The sequence below is a fragment of the Cibotium barometz genome, chromosome 6, assembly GCF_041138505.1.
Source record: "Cibotium barometz isolate CiBa-2024 chromosome 6, ASM4113850v1, whole genome shotgun sequence".
Classification (NCBI taxonomy): domain Eukaryota; kingdom Viridiplantae; phylum Streptophyta; class Polypodiopsida; order Cyatheales; family Cibotiaceae; genus Cibotium; species Cibotium barometz.
The window spans coordinates 13,307,587-13,325,394 of record NC_141051.1 but is presented as its reverse complement, the minus strand read 5'-3'; the positions used below and the strand labels follow the sequence as shown (position 1 = coordinate 13,325,394).

General features: G+C 35.6%; 1 protein-coding gene across 2 annotated transcripts in view; it reads left to right on the top strand.

Moving 5' to 3' along the window:
- Positions 1-16,808, top strand: part of LOC147637428 (MADS-box transcription factor 23-like) — a 24,872-nt gene extending 8,064 nt beyond the window's left edge. Inside the window, exons 6-7 of one of the 2 annotated variants that reach the window (XM_086799226.1) lie at positions 16,383-16,519; positions 16,630-16,808. In XM_086799226.1, coding sequence (XP_086655352.1) covers positions 16,383-16,519; positions 16,630-16,636 — 144 coding nt within the window. In that variant the 3' untranslated portion in view covers positions 16,637-16,808. Of the gene's footprint in view, positions 1-8,567; positions 9,010-16,382; positions 16,520-16,629 lie in introns of those variants that run through there. The other variant, XM_086799227.1, reaches the window with a different exon arrangement.
- The last annotated feature ends 1,000 nt before the right edge of the window (positions 16,809-17,808 follow it).

The following is a 17,808-nucleotide window of genomic DNA, read 5'->3' as shown; positions in this document are numbered from 1 at the left end:
CAGCAGCCCTGGCTTTTCCATTCATAAAATGCAGCTTTGCCCTAGATTTGATCCAGCCGTCTCTGATAGGCCAGCTGCCTCAGTTTGGTCGAGCCGCCCACCTTTTGTAAGCAGTCGACAGCACCATCTTCTCCAAGCCTTCCTTTTCCTCCAAGTCCATACTGCCAATAGCATTCTGTGCTCCTAAATTCTGGTTCTAACTATCTTTTTCTGGTTGCCTTCCTCTGGACTAGCCATGAGAAGGTACATGGCATTGATCATGCACATGACATCCCCCTCTGCTAAACTTGATGACGGGATTCCAACCTGCTCTTGGATGACTGTCATCATCCCAAATCTTTTCCCAAAGTCCCTCTGTCATCTATTTATCCCTGACAACCCTTTTCTCTGAAAGCGCGGCCTATTCTCCAAACTACTATGTCGTCTCAAACTAAGATCTATGCATCTGTTCCATCTAGTCCACAATCCATTCTTGCCCTGACTCTGAACACCGTCTTGGTCTTCATTCCTGAGAAATGAGTCTGGCACTCTCACATCACCCTTGGAGGATAAACCTCCCTTGGGACCGTCGCCCGAGAACCTATCTGGCTCACAAGACTGCCATCCCCTTTGGCTTTGTGGAGCACCACCAACAAACCTCCTGGGAGCTCTTCCGATTCTGTGTTCCTTGCCTTGGGCTTTGTATCCTTGTACTTTCCTGTACCTTGGACCTGTACACCATCATATGGGACTGAATCAGTGTTTAGTTTTGCTGAGCCTGATGCTCTGATACCAATGTAACACGTGGAAGCTCTGAGAGTCTTCTTTCAGCCCTAAACACTACTGGAAACATGCTGATGCAAAACGCAGATATATAGAGAGAGAGAGAAATGCTAGAAATTTAGGTATCTTCATATAGCACAAAAAGGTACTCTTACACAGCCCTAGGCTGCCTTCATCTAAAAGGTGAACAACACCCAAAACTGTCCGGACCCCTATGGGACTCCTAGAGACCCAATCCCTAGAGGATTGAATGAATTGAAAGAGGAACTTCTTGGCCTATTTATAGGCCTTTATTTTGCTTGGGGAACTGGCCGACCAGCAGTCCTCGCTTTTCCATTCATAAAACGCAGCGCTGCCCTAGATTTGATCCAGCCGCCTCAGTTTGATCCAGCGGCCAATCTTCTGTAAGCAGTCGATAGCACCATCTTCTCCAAGCCTTCCTTTTCCTCCAAGTCCATATTGCCGGTAGCATTATGTGCTCCTAAATTCTGGTTCTAACTGTCTTTTTCTGGTTGCCTTGCTCTGGACTAGCCCTGAGAAGGTACATGGCATTGATCATGCACATGACAAGCACCTAGGCTAGTCTAACATGGTTTTCTTCTAATGAAAGGGTAGTTAAAACATTGATAAACTAAAGAATGAACATAAGATAATGTGAGAAGACCATTAATTTCTAATAGACATCCATTATGTGTATTACAAAAGATTAGAGAAGCCTTTTTTCTTTTACATGTAAATATATGATGAGGGTCCATTTCACTTAAGAATTGATTTTTCACTTAATAATGACGCGGCATACTACATTTTTAGAAAGAAATGTTTTTTAAAAACATAAAAATAAATTCCTTTATGCATCTTTCTATGCATAAAATCAAAATTAATGAAAATAACTCTTTTGAAATAAAAATGAATTCCTTTATGCATCTTAAATTAATGAGAATAACTCTTTTGAAATAAACAAAGAGTGGCCACCAATTCTTTGTAGAGGAAATAGTCAAAAATAAGTGAATTATCAATGAATTCAATGTTTTTGGCTCTAGGGAGGAGTAGAGTAACAGTGCATAAAACACTATTAAACTTTTACAAAGGGGGAGGCTTCTATTTATAGGAAAAAGTGAGCCTCTAACCAAGCAAACTGATTCTAGATCAGTTTGGTCACTTTTTGATCATTTTTAGGTCAGTTTAGCTTACTTTTTGGTTCTAGTTGAAATAGGAGAGAGGAGAGATGAAATATCTCATTATTTAAGAGTTTAAAACTCCACCACACATGTGAAATAGGCGCCTCCTTCATGAGGGAAATTTCCCCACACTGAGGTGTCAAAAATGCATCATTTCCTCTAAAAATCTCTTCTTTTTTAACACTAGTTTGGTACCAAAAAAGGACACTTAAGTGTCCTTTTTCGGACGATGCAAATAAAATGCTACTTGCGCTAGGAAAGGCATATTCAAAATCCCTCTTGAGGAGTTTGAATATGTGACCTAGTGTGTCTTTAAAAAATGTAACCTTGCAATTTGGATGCTAGCACGATAAGGAATTACACCCATAAATAGGACTTACATGAGACTGCAACTCAAGTTTGAGAAAACCGAGCACCTAAAACCTTTGTTTCATGGTTCTTGAGAGAGAATTTAGAAATTTTAAAAAATATAGCACAATTGAAAAACTAAGATAGCGCTCAAGTAGCAAGATTTACTTGAGCTTGGGACCCCAAAAAATATGTATTAACTTGTTTTGAACTATATAATCATTTTCGATTGCCAATTTACACTCGGATTGACCCTGATATCTCTTAGGCGGTGGAAGGTTGGAATCACCTTCTAGAACTAAAAACCTTTTGAAAGGTGATGGTGCTGGATTTGGTGGGAAGGCTTGACATTAAAGGTCTTGGAGAAATCCTTTGCCATCTGCACTGCTTCGGCCATGGAAACTGGCTTGGCGTTCTTCACCAAAATATTCAAAGGTTTGTTCAATCCCTGAATGAACCTGGCCATCAGCTGTTCTTCACTCAGCGGTGGTGGCGAGTAATTAAGGAGGAGATACTTCAATAGTTCTGCTCCCCTGGGTTAGCTCTAAGAATTCGTTCATCTTTGTTTTCAAAAAGCTGGGAGGACAGAACCTCGTCCTTAGGTAAATTTTGAGATCATTCCATGTCTGGGTATTCCGATCAAACGGTTTGTCTTGTAGTGGTTTCTCCATGTGCCACTCTGGCTATTTCTACTATCTTCAGCCTTGCAAGAGCCATTTTGCTCTTCTCATTGTACTCGGTGTCTCCACAAAATCGTGGGATAAAGATACTCCCATTATCATATAACAATTCATTTAGAACATATCATTCATATCTTTAACACAATAATGGTCTATTAGACCGAAATTTCCATCTGAACAGTCCTCCATGGAGGATTTTAAATTTTATTATTATTATTATTATTATTAATTTATCATCCCTTAACTTGATCCACTGGGTGAAGATCCCATTCATCCTCATTGTGGTTTTGCTCAGTTTATCGCTTTTCAACCGAAAATTCAGGAATTATTATTTTTCAATCAGAATCCAATTCAACTCATCAGTTCTCAATCAGAATTTTAAAATCATATCAACCACATTCGAATTCATCATCTGGATAGTATTTTTGCTTATAATTTCAAGATCTTAGATTTGCTTGTGTATACTGCCAGTGAAGAGCTGTAGTTATATCCTCGGTATATACGGGTAGTCACGGCCCTTGGAACTATAAGGTAAATACATCATGTCTAGGCCTCAAGCAAGTCAAGGATTCCATATAATTGCAGTACTTCCATCTGAAGATCCAATTATCAATTTAGGAATTTCATTCTGAATATCAATTTGTATGAGTTTCATCACACAATTACAACCTTTTACTGCTACTTCACAAATTTATGACATTCTTGGCTTCTCGGTTGATCCTCATTAGCCAATTTGCTCTGATACCAGCTGTGAGATCCCTGTCTCCACCGCGCAACGAATTCAGGGGTGCTAGCAGCGGAAGTAGCACTTCTTGCATGGGCCAGGGTCCCACACTCGGGGCCTCGCCCACGAATATCGGGACAAGAGACTAATCCATCAGTTCTTCCGAAACCGAACCCGAAAAAAACTTCCCTTGCCCGAAAAGCACAGGTGATTCCTCCAGGATAACTTTTCTCTAACGTTGTCAAAAGCCTTAACTAACTGAGCTGATCTGACCAAACCCGTAAGTCCCATAGTCAGATCAAGGAAAGATTGCACTTGGATCATAGAGACCAACGCTTTTTTGCTCATTGAGAGGCACAACTGTTGATTTTTTTCCATAGAACAATTTTTATCCAGGATTTACTTCATCTATCGTACCAACAAAAATTTAGTCTCATTTTAGGGATCCATTAGTCCAGCCTAACCCCATCAAGTCCCATGGGTTAGCCCAACCACTCTAGTGATGGGATCCAATTAAGAATTTGGTTAGGTTTTATCCCGGGTACTAGGGAAAAGAGTTCCCAGGCTCCCTAGCCGGATATTCATGCAAACTTAAAGCTAGTCACACCACTTACACACCCAATATGAAATTGCCTTTTTCATAGAATCAGCTATCTTTCAAAACAATCATTTAATGAAATCATTGTGTCACCGATCATAATCATCAAAATCTCAAGTTAAATCCTTTTTTCCAATCATTCTTTCATCGATGTACCTATGGCATCATTGGCAACCAGAATGCTCACCACTTGTCCACATAGGTGCCTTTTCCATAGTTCCTAGTTCATAGTAACCGGCAATATATTCACATATAAAAATGGAATCTCCCTTGAAGATCAGCAAGATCAACCAATGGATCCATATAAAAGAGCCATGGACTCATCCGTTGAGGACTAGCAAGGTCAATCAACCAGATCTATGCCCAAATTCAGAAAACAACTCTTACTCCTTGTTCCAATATCTTCCCCGACGTACTTGTGGGTATCTTCAGCGACGAGTCAGCGACCCTCCCAGAGCCCCAGCACCATATGGTCAGCACCCTCTAGGATCCTTCGCAGGTCACCTAGTGCTTCACTCATAGGCCGCTTCCTTGGTCCCTCATCCACCGTATCGGAAGCTCACCATTTAAATCGAACCGAGGCTAGTCAAGACCTCAGCCGACCTTGCTACACGAGACTTTGCTACACAAGACGTCCTCCATTGACTCTCCATCAGCTATTGTAACTTTATCAGCTAGGTCTCCACGACCTCATTCACAAGACGGTCAAAATGCTTCCCCAGCATTCTTGACATAAAACAATCATTTAAAAACAGTTCATAAATACAATTTCTATAACGAACTCTCATCTTTCCACATCAATCTACATTACTTAATCCACGTTAATTTTATATGCATTCCTATTCTCCTCTAATCACATCATTTTTCATCTCAACACTTCTTTCCTTAATTAACCTCATCAGATCTCATCCACTTGAATTTACCCATACATCTCATCACATCACATTCATTAACATCTATCCAGTTTACATCGCATCTTATCACATCCATTTCACATCACATCTCATTCATTCACATCCCGATTCACATCTCATCATCACATCCATTCACATCCCATACTATTTATTCTCATCGCGATTCACATGCCATCACATTCATTCACATCCCTTATCATTCATTCACATCCCGATTCACAGGCTATCACATTCATTCACATCCCTTATCATTCATCCACATCCTGATTCACATGCTATCACATTCATTCACATCCCATATCATTCATTCTCATCTTGATTCTCATGCCATCACATTCATTCACATCCCTTATCATTCATATCTATCCAATTTACATCACATCTCATCGCCTCAATTCTCGTTCATATCCATCACATCCACGTCCACATATATTCTTCCACATACATCCACATCCATACTTATCACATACACATCCACATCTTTCCTTTCACATACATCCACATCCATCCTTTCACATACAAACATCTACATCCATTCTTTCACATACATTCACTTCCATTCTTCACATACATCCACATCCATTCTTCACATACATCCACATCCATATCCATTCTTTCACATACATCCACATCCATTCTTCATATACATCCACATCCATCTATCCATTCATTCACATTTATCTGATTCACATCACATCTATCCATCCATTCATTCACATTTATATGATTCACATCACATCTATCCATCCATTTATTCACATTTATTTGATTCACATCACATCTATCCATCCATTCATTCTTTTATAAAAATCAACTTCAGTGGGAATAACACTTTTTTAAAAATCCTTTTATACATCTATTTATACATAAATTAAATTTTAAGAAAAATAACACTTTCGAAATAAAAATAAATTCTTTTATGCATCTTTCTATGCATAAAATCAAAATTAATGAGAATAACTCTTTTGAAATAAAAACGAATTCCTTTATGCATCTTTCTATGCATAAAACCAAAATTAATGAGAATAACTCTTTTGAAATAAAAACAAATTCCTTTATGCATCTTTCTATGCATAAAATCAAAATGAATAACTCTTTTGAAATAAAAATGAATTCCTTTATGCATCTTTCTATGCATAAAATGAGAATAACTCTTTTAAAATAAAAATGGATTCCTTTGTGCATCTTTCTATGCATAAAATTTAAATCTTACGAAAATCACACTTTTATAATAAAAAATATCCAATATGCATCTTTCTATGCATAGAATTTAAATCTTATGAAAATTACACTTTTATAATAAAAAAATATCCAATATGCATCTTTCTATGCATAGAATTTAAGTCTAATGAAAATCACACTTTTATAATAAAAAAATATCCAATATGCATCTTTCTATGCATAGAATTTAAATATAATAAAAATCCCACTTTTATAATAAAAATATCAAATATTCATTTTTCTATGCATAGAAGTTAAATCTAATGAAAATCACACTTTTATAATAATAAAAATATCCAATATGCATCTTTTTGTGCATAGAATTTAAATCTAATGAAAATCACACTTTTATAATAAAAAAATATCCAATATGCATCTTTTTGCGCATAGAATTTAAATCTAATGAAAATCACACTTTTATAATAAAAAATATCCTTTTTGTGCATAGAATTTAAATCTAATGAGAATCACACTTTTATAATAAAAAAATATCCAATATGCATCTTTCTGTGAATAGAATTTAAATCTAATGAAAATCACACTTTTATAATAAAAAATATCCAATATGCATATTTCTATGCATAGAATTTAAATCTAATAAAAATCACACTTTTATTATAATAAAAATATCCAATATGCATCTTTCTATGCATAGAATTTGAATCTAATTAAAATCATACTTTTATAATAAAACAATATCCAATATGCATCTTTCTATATAATAATAAAAATATCCAATATGCATCTTTCTATGCATAGAATTTGAATCTAATTAAAATCATACTTTTATAATAAAATAATATCCAATATGCATCTTTCTATATGCATAAAATTTGAATCTAATGAAAATTATACTTTTATAATAAAAAATATCCAATATGTATTTTTCTATGCATAGAATGAAAATAACACTTTTAGAATACACAATTGAAGGGGATTACTCTTTTTGAATAACATACAGATAAAACTTATTTCTACAAAATTTAAGAAAATTTTTCTTTAACCTTCTTTGTATAGCTGAGCATTTGTCAATTTTTGCATTCTAATTCTACTTAGAATTTAACCCAAGATGAATTTAGCACTCTAATTTAATCAATTCTCATTTTTTAAAGAGCAAACAATACGAAAAGTTTAACTCTATTTAATTGATTACACATCTTGGATAAAGAAGGGCTGAATTCAATGAAGAGAAGGGGGAAGCCTTTTTATCAAGGCATAACATCCAATTTTAATTTAAAAGAAGCAAGAAATCATAAACCATAGAATAGAATTAGAAAAAAGTAGAATTTCTAACTTACATGGAGTTTTGTTTATCCTTTGGCTTGATGGTGGATTGAGGGTTCTACTCTTGCTTGGATCAAGAGTAGCCACCAATTCTTTGTAGAGGAAATAGTAAAAAACAAGTGAATTATCAATGAATTCAATGTTTTTGGCTCTGGGGAGAAGTAGAGTAACACTGCATAAAACACTATTAAACTTTTACAAAGGGGGAGGCTTCTATTAATAGGAAAAAGTGAGCCTCTAACCAAATAAACTGATTCTAGATTTTTCCAGATCAGTTTGGTCACTTTTTTGACCATTTTTAGGTCAGCTTTACTTACTTTTTGGTTCTAGTTAAAATAGGAGAGAGGAGAGAGGAGAGATGAAATATCTCATTATTTGAGAGTTTAAAACTCCACCACACATGTGAAATAGGTGCCTCCTTCATGAGGGGAATTCCCCCACACTGTGTCAAAAATGCATCATTTCCTCTAAATATCTCTTCTTTTTTAACTAATAACCTTGTCCTTAGTCAACCCTTCATCTTATGTGAGTATTTACTCATTTTTGGGAGGATTTTCTTTATTTCTTCAGTTTATCTCCTCCCTACATTTGGATTAATCTAATTGGTCCCTCAGAACCTTAATCTAAAATTTTCAGAAAATCTAGACCCTTAGGCTAAGGCCTTTTGAACAGATTATAATTTATTTCTGCACCTTCTGAAACTCTTTTTGAACTTCTGTTTCGAGGGAATTTATTTTAATAAGAAGAGATATTTTTCCATCCAAAAATATCTAAAAATTGAATAATCACTCTCTAGAATATTTTCTCTTAGGTAGAAACAAGATCTGTTATTATTCTGAAAAGGGGGGTTGATTACAGGGGAAGAAACTGGACATCTTGAAGGGCTGGGAGAGGAATCTTACAGATCTTTCCAGAATGGTAGCGTGTCTTATGATGTTGCAAGGTCATGGATTACAATAATACATTTTTAGAAGTCAACATGCACTGGAGAGTGACATGTTGATGTGTGGTGGAAGCTTATCCCAAAAGTCATAATCTTGCATCATGAAACACCCAATAGATTTTATTGTGTTCCTATCTCAATAAGCTTGATCAAAAGTTTTGTTCCTAGAAAGTGGCGTGGGCTTCCCCACCAGATCTCTCAACAATCGATTAGCAATCCTTGGTGATTATGCTAACACCATCACTACCATCCAATATTGTAGAGATCATCTTGCCTTTATAAATGATAGGTATCATGATGTTAATTTCATCTCTTTCAAAGTAGTTTCCTAGCCTGTTCATGGGCACTTTTGGCTATCCTTTTGTTTTGGGTATGGAAGAAGAGCTTTCAATGTGGCACATCTCATCCTCCTCCTCTTCAGGTTCAAGATTGTGGGCTCTTGAGTTCTTTGTCATGTATTTGGATCATTCTCTCCAAAATTAAGAATTTACTTGTTGTAAAAGAGATCTCTAATCTCAAGAATTTACTTGTAAAAGAGATCTGATCTCAAGACTTGAACTTCCAAGGCTATGAGGCCTACTATTTCCCTTGTGTAATATCCATGCTCAATTTTCTCGTACTCTGCTTGGGCCTACCAATGTGTGGGGGATATACAATGATCCTTCCGTAGGAGGTGGTTGCTTTTGATTGGGTTGAAATGAAGTCCTGTCCTATCACATTGAAGAAAATATTATGGTGAATATGATGACCCATCTAAGGCCCCATCTAAGGCCAAGTTTTCCCTCCCACTAAGTTGGTTGCTTCCATGGGAGGTGGTTTCTTTGATGGGGTTGAAATGAAGTCGTGTCCTATCACATTGAAGAAAATATTATGGTGACTATGATGACCCATGTAAGGCCAAGTTTTCCCTCCCACTAGGTTCTCCTATAATGTATCTAGCAAAATAAAATCTCCTTGGATTAGTTCTAGAGGAAGAGACTCCAATATTTTCCTTTTGAATACTCTCAAGTTCTCTTACTGGTTCTATGTTTGACACTTGAGTAGGGTATGAGATACATGCTCAAGTGGGATAAGTGGTTTGTTACTTGACCACATGCTTAAGTATTGGATCTAGTTCAGCCTCCAGCTTACTTATCAGTGCTTGGGTTTTTTCATTCAGCACGGGGTTGGGGTTCTCTTTTATTTTCTTTGGAAGGTTTGCATAGTAAATGGGTTTATTCTCTTTGGGAAGAGCTGGTCTTTCAATGGGAGATCCATTATTATCTTTCACGAGGAAGGTATCTTGGAACTATCATCCAAACCAATGTTAATGTCACGACATCGTTGCCCTTAACACAATTGATCATGTGTTGTATTTTTGCATGGTGATCTTTGAGATTTTCTTCTTTTGGACCTTTTAGTCTTTTTAGGGGCTACTATAGCCTTTGTTTGGGGCTTATGACTCATGCTCTTTGGTTGCTATCTTTGAGGTTGAAGTCTGAGCTTTTTTTTTCTCTTAACTGTCTTGGATGTTTCCTTATTGTTTGGTAACTGTCATCACCTTAGTTTGGATCCTTGCGATGACATTAAGGGGGATTTTATGAATAAGCCTTCCTTGTACACAAAATAAGTTAAGGCTCACTAAAGTGGCTAATTCTCCTTTGACTAGGGTGATTGTCACTTTGTTGGGAAAATCATTGAAAGCATGTTCAAATCCACACACACTTGTAACATCTACCTTTGTATGGAATGCCATTGGGTTTTGGCATTGGATTATAAGATGGAGCTAGAGCACTTGTGAGATGGCTCTATGAGGAAACTTTAGGACACTCAAAAACACAGTGCAGGCCTTTACAATGAAAACATTGAAGAGGTGGTATGCATGACATGTTATTGAAGTCTCTTTCCCTTTATTGCACCAGATCCTTGAAAAAGAAGGCATAGTCAATGGATGGGGTTGTTCTTTTCTAGATATCCATATGAATTGTACTATTTATATAAATCCTATTACTTATATGACTCGCAAATTTTCATTTTGGAATGTTAGAGTCCACTAGCAAAGTCATCGAGTAGTGTTGTTGTACCAGTTCAATTTCAGGAGTAATCAGTTAGGGTGTGAAAATATGAGAGGTGGGTATGGCATTGGTGGTGGTTTGTACATACCTCTCGATATAGGGTTTTTAAAAATGAGCACATGATTATGGGCCAATTGAGAATCATTTCCTATGGGCGGTAGTGCTAGTGTGGTTGCTAGGTGGTGGTGCCATGTTTCCTTGGTACAAATAATGGATTATATCATTGTTCCCATGGCAATAACAATGAGAAAAGTATTGTTGTTGTCGAAGTCTTAGTAGTGGACACTCCGTGCTTGTATGGTTCTGGTAAAAAATTGTTCACTGAACCATATCTCTTGGTGGAAATAAACGTGGGTGTCCCACTTGACTAATTGGCATGGTTGGCCTTGGGGTTGCCCATGGGGCTAGCCTTGCCACTGTAAATGATTGAGGACATTTTTTGCCAACTCGTCCATGCTTATGTCCTTTATTAGGAATATACCTAGTTTTGGTTGGACACCCTTGGTCGATGTGTCCTCTATCTCTTGGTTTGGGTGGATGACTTCTACATCCTTGTCTTACAAGGTTCATTGCCTCGGGAGCATACTCATCCAAGATGAACTGTCTAGATCTATAGAAATTATCATCAAGCGTGTTGCTCTTGATACTGATCATAAAATTTGTTGAATAATCTAGTCTCTTGTAGGGGGTTGTATCTAATGTGGGGATACTCAAGTGGTTCTAGTAATGTAATCCCATTTTCTTTTACTCTCCTCTTACTTCATGTTATAGATCTATGTGATAGTTCTCTATTTAACTCATTGCCATGGGAAAGCATCCCATAATGAATGTATGTTACAAGACTAAATAGCTGGCCTTTTCATGTGGGTTTAGAGAACTAAACCATTGGCCTTTTTTTTTCTTGAAGGAAAAGTGTGAATGAGCGAATCTTGGTGGGATTATTAATCATTCCCATGACCTCCCAAATTTGATCAAACTTCACTAGATACTAAATGGAATCTCCATTTCCATCAAACTTTATCCAACTTCTCTAGATACTGAATGGGATCTCCAGTTACACCAAATTTGTTCATCATCGTTTGAGATGTGGATTGGATTTGTTTTGCCCAAGTCTGAGCCTCTAGTAGGTATTATGGTAACCCCCATTCCCATTTCAAATGCCATCTTAAGCATATATTTTGCATATTTACAAACAAAAGGAGGCGGATGTAAAGGAGTGGTTACACAAAACCCTCTATTCCACGGTTTAGGAATTCTTGCCCCATGGGGTTGGGCTGTCTAGTTTCCAATGGGACTTGTCCAATGCTATTAGCTTTATTTGATGTTACAGGATTTCTATGGCTAAGGAAAAATTATGTAAACACCCTTGTGAATTTATTTGGTTTGAGGTAGTCTCAAACATTGACTCTTTACCTTTACCCGCATTCCCTGTTCTTCATCTGAATTAGAACTCGTTTCTGTGGTGAAGGGGCTCCTACAATAAGCTCTTGTGGAAAGTGGGACTCCTACTTACACTGTGTGTGCTTGCTATTTTTTTTATTCCTAATGGTATAACAAACGAGGCATGTCTCAATATCATAAAAATATGGTTGATGAACTACTTGGTGGTTATGGTCAGCTTGGGATAATCTTAGCTCAGGATCGTCACCAGGATCGTCACCAAATGTTTAAACATGCTAGCATCTAACATGGTTTTTGACCACTTTCTAAAGGAGAAAAACTTGAGGTTCTTGGCCTTAATTCCGCTCCTTTACTGGAGCTTTGCCCAAAAATAGAACGGAGTAATTCCCTTTTCATGAAGTTTATGGTGCTATTTACATAGCCAGTTGGTGAATCTGGGGCTTGGAGGACCGTTGGCAACTCTTGTTTCTAGATGTTCCATTGTTCCTCCACTTATGTCTGCATTTGGTTGGCCCATCTTGTCCTAAATATCCTCATTTAAGGTGGATATAAAGGAGTTTTTCCTTATTAACAAGAAAGCACTCTATTTTGGGGTTGAAGGTTAAGTGAGTTTGAGGAAGCACTTTGTTCTCAGTGCTAATCCTTTTCTTAGACTACTGAAAGCTAGGTGGGTTTGATGAAGTGTGCACTATTGGTGGTTGTGTTGTTGTGTTTCCAATAATTAGTCAAGATCGAGTTTGCATCAAGGGTTTTGCTCTAGTGAAGCGGCCTCTACTGCTTTCCTTAAGTAGGTCTGAAACTGATTCAATATATGTTTCCTCTCCTCAAGCTACAAAAACTGTGTTTTTTTCCTCAAATTTTATATTGGAGTTTTAAGATTTATTGGTCTTTTTCCTAGGCTCATGTCTCTAGGTTCACATGTGTGTTAACTCGTGCCTCAATACTCGTGTCTCTCGGCTTACTTATGTTGACTCACTTATATTCTGACTCGCATCTATTCTCACACCTTTTATTATATGAACTAGGAACACATACTTTATTTTTTTGAAATAGGCCTATTTGGGGCACATACTTTTATGTACTAGGATTATGAAAGGGTGGGTAAATATTGGATAATAATTATACTTTAATTCTCTAATAATTACAAAGGATAAGAATTTTCCTTGGAAATTGTAATTGGTTACAGATTATATGAGAAGAAAATCCTTAAAGGACATGAGTAGGTATGTCCTTACAAGTCTTTACGGCAGTTATAATTGGTTGGTAGTACAATATTAGAGATACTACCTCTAGAATCACATTTGGTTGAATCGCTCTGTTGTCACACCAGAATGCTTCTTACTAATGGGGTGAAGAAGGAGCTCTCTATGCCTAGATGGAGGCAAAAAGAGATAGTCTTTGCAATGGTTTTCTCTCACTAAAGGTGGGGGAAGAAGAGGAAGCTAATATATGAGGAAAACCTACAAACAATCTTATCTAGAAATTAAGCATCTATCAAGCATGCAAGATTCAATAAGGAACAAGCAAGCAAGAGTAATGAAGAAGGGGAGCTCATAAGTATTCTATTACAAGGAATGATTGTGTAACGCTTATTGTAAAAAAATGATTTATATACAAATGACTAGTTTTCACACTAGGTTGGTCAAACTAAAAATGGTGTGACCTTCTATTACTAGTCTAGCAAGTATATACATAAAATATTTATACTTTCCTCCCCATTTGACATTAAGAATAAGGTAAGGTTGCTTTATATGTTCTAGCATCATCTTATAGAAGATAAGTGCCAGTTTGAGCAGGTAAGATGGCAAAGCGCCTTACGGTAGTTCCGATGAGTGAAACTATGTTAGCCTACAAAGATAAGTGCTAGTTTGAGAAGGTAATATGGAAAAGCACATTATGGTAGGTCGAGTAGGTGAAACTATTTTAAACTAGGTCTTACAGAAGATAAGTGCTAGTTTGAGCAGGTAAGATGACAAAGTGACTTCCGATAGGTCGAGCGGGTGAAACTATGTTAACCTACAGAGTGGTTAATAGTAGTGTAAGCATTTTCTTATATGTTTGATAACATCTATCTTTATTTATAGCCATAACTAAGACTTTTTTAAACCCTACATGTCTTGAGAAAAGAACATCATGGAAGTTCTTGAGATTTTTGTTCCTAATTAGGTATGTAAAATATGTGTCTGAAGTAGATATTTCCATTGTGAATTATTCTCAACTTAAGAATTCAACACTCCTCATAGCTATATTTTGAACAATGGAGTCAAAATGAGTGTTAATTCTTAATGCATTCCTAACTTGTTCTTTTAGTTCCAACCTTATTATAGTGATAACATTGCACAAGGGTCTTTTGCTAAGAGCATCAACTTATTTCTTCTTGTGTCCATTAAAAGACAACTTTATTTGTATTATATAACAATGTCATTTACTTTCATTATCTCTATTGAGAAGGAGAGTTAGGGGTAGATAAATACTTGAGACCTAGTATGTCCTCAATTCAAATTGTTTTCCCACAACAAAAAATGTCTTCAATGCTTTGGGGCAAGTAGTACAATATTAAAGATTGGGGGGTTCACTAGAAATATATTTGAATGTCTCACATGAGCCCAAAATATATGTGAATGTCTCATGTGAGCCCAAAATAAAGTATTTTTACCTCATTTTTTGGGGATAAATTTGCAAAAATGTATTTATAGGTTTTTTAATGAATTATGAAAAAATGTTGTTTGTATACTGGGGCCATTTTAAATACTTAAAATTCAAAGATAAGAGATTTGATATAGCCCTCTTCTTGCCCCCCCCCTCGCCACCTGAGAAGTTCTAGGTCATGAGCATAATGTCTCTTCTCATGCTTCTTGAATTCATAGGCTATGACTATCCTATATTGGGATAATACTTAATTTATGCAGTTCCTACTATTGTCACAAGTAACCATAAAATGTCTACCGATCTCCAAAATCTTGGTAATACAATTCTCCCTTTTTTTGATGAATTCAAATGCCTTAATTTTACATTTCTTTGTTTATAAGAATAAAAAATCCTATTTAGTCAAGTTTGTAAGAGGACTAGATATCTTCAAAAAGTCCTTGATGTGTCTTCTCCCATATTGGGCTAAGCTAAGGAGGCTTCTTACATCTCGGACACAACTAAGATCCATGTGTAGAAACATTTGCTTTGACTATGTCTCATGATCCATGTGCTTTTACATGGTCATTCTAGAATAATTACTTCGACCATGTCATGGTCCACGTGTATATCACCCCACTGAGGCAAATTATTTGTTTGGTCCTTGGAAAAGAATCATCTGGACAGGTTTCAATAAAGCTTGTTGTTCCTAAGCTTTGATAAAAAGCCTTCTATAGATGGATTTTATGATGTTTCATTTCCTAGAATAGACAAATATGTTTTCTATGAATACCAAAATTAAATACTCAAGATGACCATGATGTATATTATTCATGAGACACATGAAATTTACGGAAGCATTTATCAAACCAAATGGTAAGACTATAAAATCTTAGTGTTATCTGGTCCAAAAAGTCATCTTCAAGATGTATTTATATTTTATTTGAATCTATTGGTATCTTGATCGATGATCAATTTAAGATAATTAATTTTCATAGGATAATTAGGCCAAAAACTCATCTTTTGTAATAATAGTTGATCATGTAGATGAGGACCCTGATTTTCAAAAGATCACCCAGGATCTAAGATTAGCTAACTTTGTGTTCCTGCTGCATTATCCCACAAGGTTCCTTCATTTTCTTGGCCACATTATCTGTCAAGGTTCCTTCACCTATCACAACATCAACGAGAACATTTGGCCTTGGAGGCCTAATTGGGTATGGTAATAAACATGGATTCTTTTTTGTATTTTCCTAGGCCTTTGGCTGAATAGACGTGATTTCTAAAGGTGTGATTTGATGCAAAGGTTTCATCATGAGTTTGGGTTTGAGAAATGGGTTACATGTTTGAATTATCAGCTTCATAATAACTTGCGTGCATGTAGAGCCTTGTGGGAGATCATGTACTTAACCTTAACACATAACCCCAAGTTAACAAAATGTGTAAAACTTACCTTAAGAAACCAATGAGCTTAAAGGATAAGGAGAATGGATAATGAAAGTGACACTGCTTCTAAAATTATCATTTGTTTGCATGCACTATACTTGTTTTTTTCCCTCAAGGTATTATTGTCATATGCAACTTACAATGATTAGAATTTTTAGGAATAGAGCATCATGTGCATACATTAACTTATCAAGTTGAAATTAGATTGTAGAAGCCCAGTCAAGCATTTTCTCAAGTTGTGTAACCATGGAGCGCAACTTTGTGGAGACCTTTCCAAACATTTGTGCTTCCAAGGAGAAAACTCAAATCATAAAAGATTTTGATGTTTCTTTGGAACTTAGGTAAATTTTCTAAACCTTATTTGAATAAACTATTTCAAGCTCTTAATATCTCAAATTAATGTATCAAAATAAAGCTTTTTTTATATTATAGATTGTTCTCATGATTTCAGGTTGTAGCCTTTTCCTTATCAATATCATGATGCATATGGACATGTTTAAGCTTTTGACCACCAAGGAATGGTGCTATAAATAATGTATCCCTTGCAAAGAATGATCAACAATGCAATAATTGTAAAAAATGGTCATGAAGACAACAACAAACCATATATTATTTAAATAACTTATCTTAGATGGTGGAGCTAAGCACATGTAATTAGTAGAGAGAGAGAGAGAGAGAGAGAGAGAGAGAGAGAGAGAGAGAGAGATCATGCATTAGACTTCACATTAATAAATTGGAAGCTTTGTGTGAAGAAATTTGGACTAAGAAGTGGTAGCCAAATAATTTGGACATAGTTAGGAAGCTATGTCATGTAGGTAAGATTTGTTCTTCATCATTACACATTACATGTATTTGATGGCGATTTTGTATATGTTCAAAAATTGCAATCTTTTACTATATTTACGTAATTAGTTCTTTTAACACAGTTGTCAAAGGGAACAAATATGTTGGCTAGAGAGTTTGAACACAACACACATTTATAACTATTTAATAAATTTATATCTAGATTGGTGTAGAATTTAAAAACAATACACAATTAAATTTGTAATCATTTAATGTGTTATATGGTGGGTTCTTTAATCCTCTGAAAATTCATTAAAATTTATAATCATGCTATAGAGGGATAAAATGTGTTGGCTAGTGAGGGGTAAATGTATTGGTGAGTTTAAAAAGAATACACATTACACAATAAGAATATTTTTTAAATTTTTTATGTCTTATTTCTGCAATATTTCAAGTGAACTATTTGTAGGAGAATTTAGAAATTTTGATTGTAGAAAATTTTCTTGTTCGAATTGTAGAACATAGTTATAAGCATTAACCATTTCTTTCTTTATAGCTATTAAAGACAAGTAAATAGGGAGGATTTAGCTTCAAGTATTTAGGAGATTTGTAATTTATAATACTTATAAACTTAGAGGTATCCTTTAATCTAACTAGATAAAGAAAGACCACTTAAAAAAAAGACATATTTCCTAATAAATATCCAAACCTAGTTAACATAGTTGAACATATACCATGTATATGCTATGTGTTATTTACATATACATATATATATATGTGTGTGTGTGTGTGCGTGTGCGTGTATGTGTGTGTGTGTGTATATACATACATACACACATACATACAT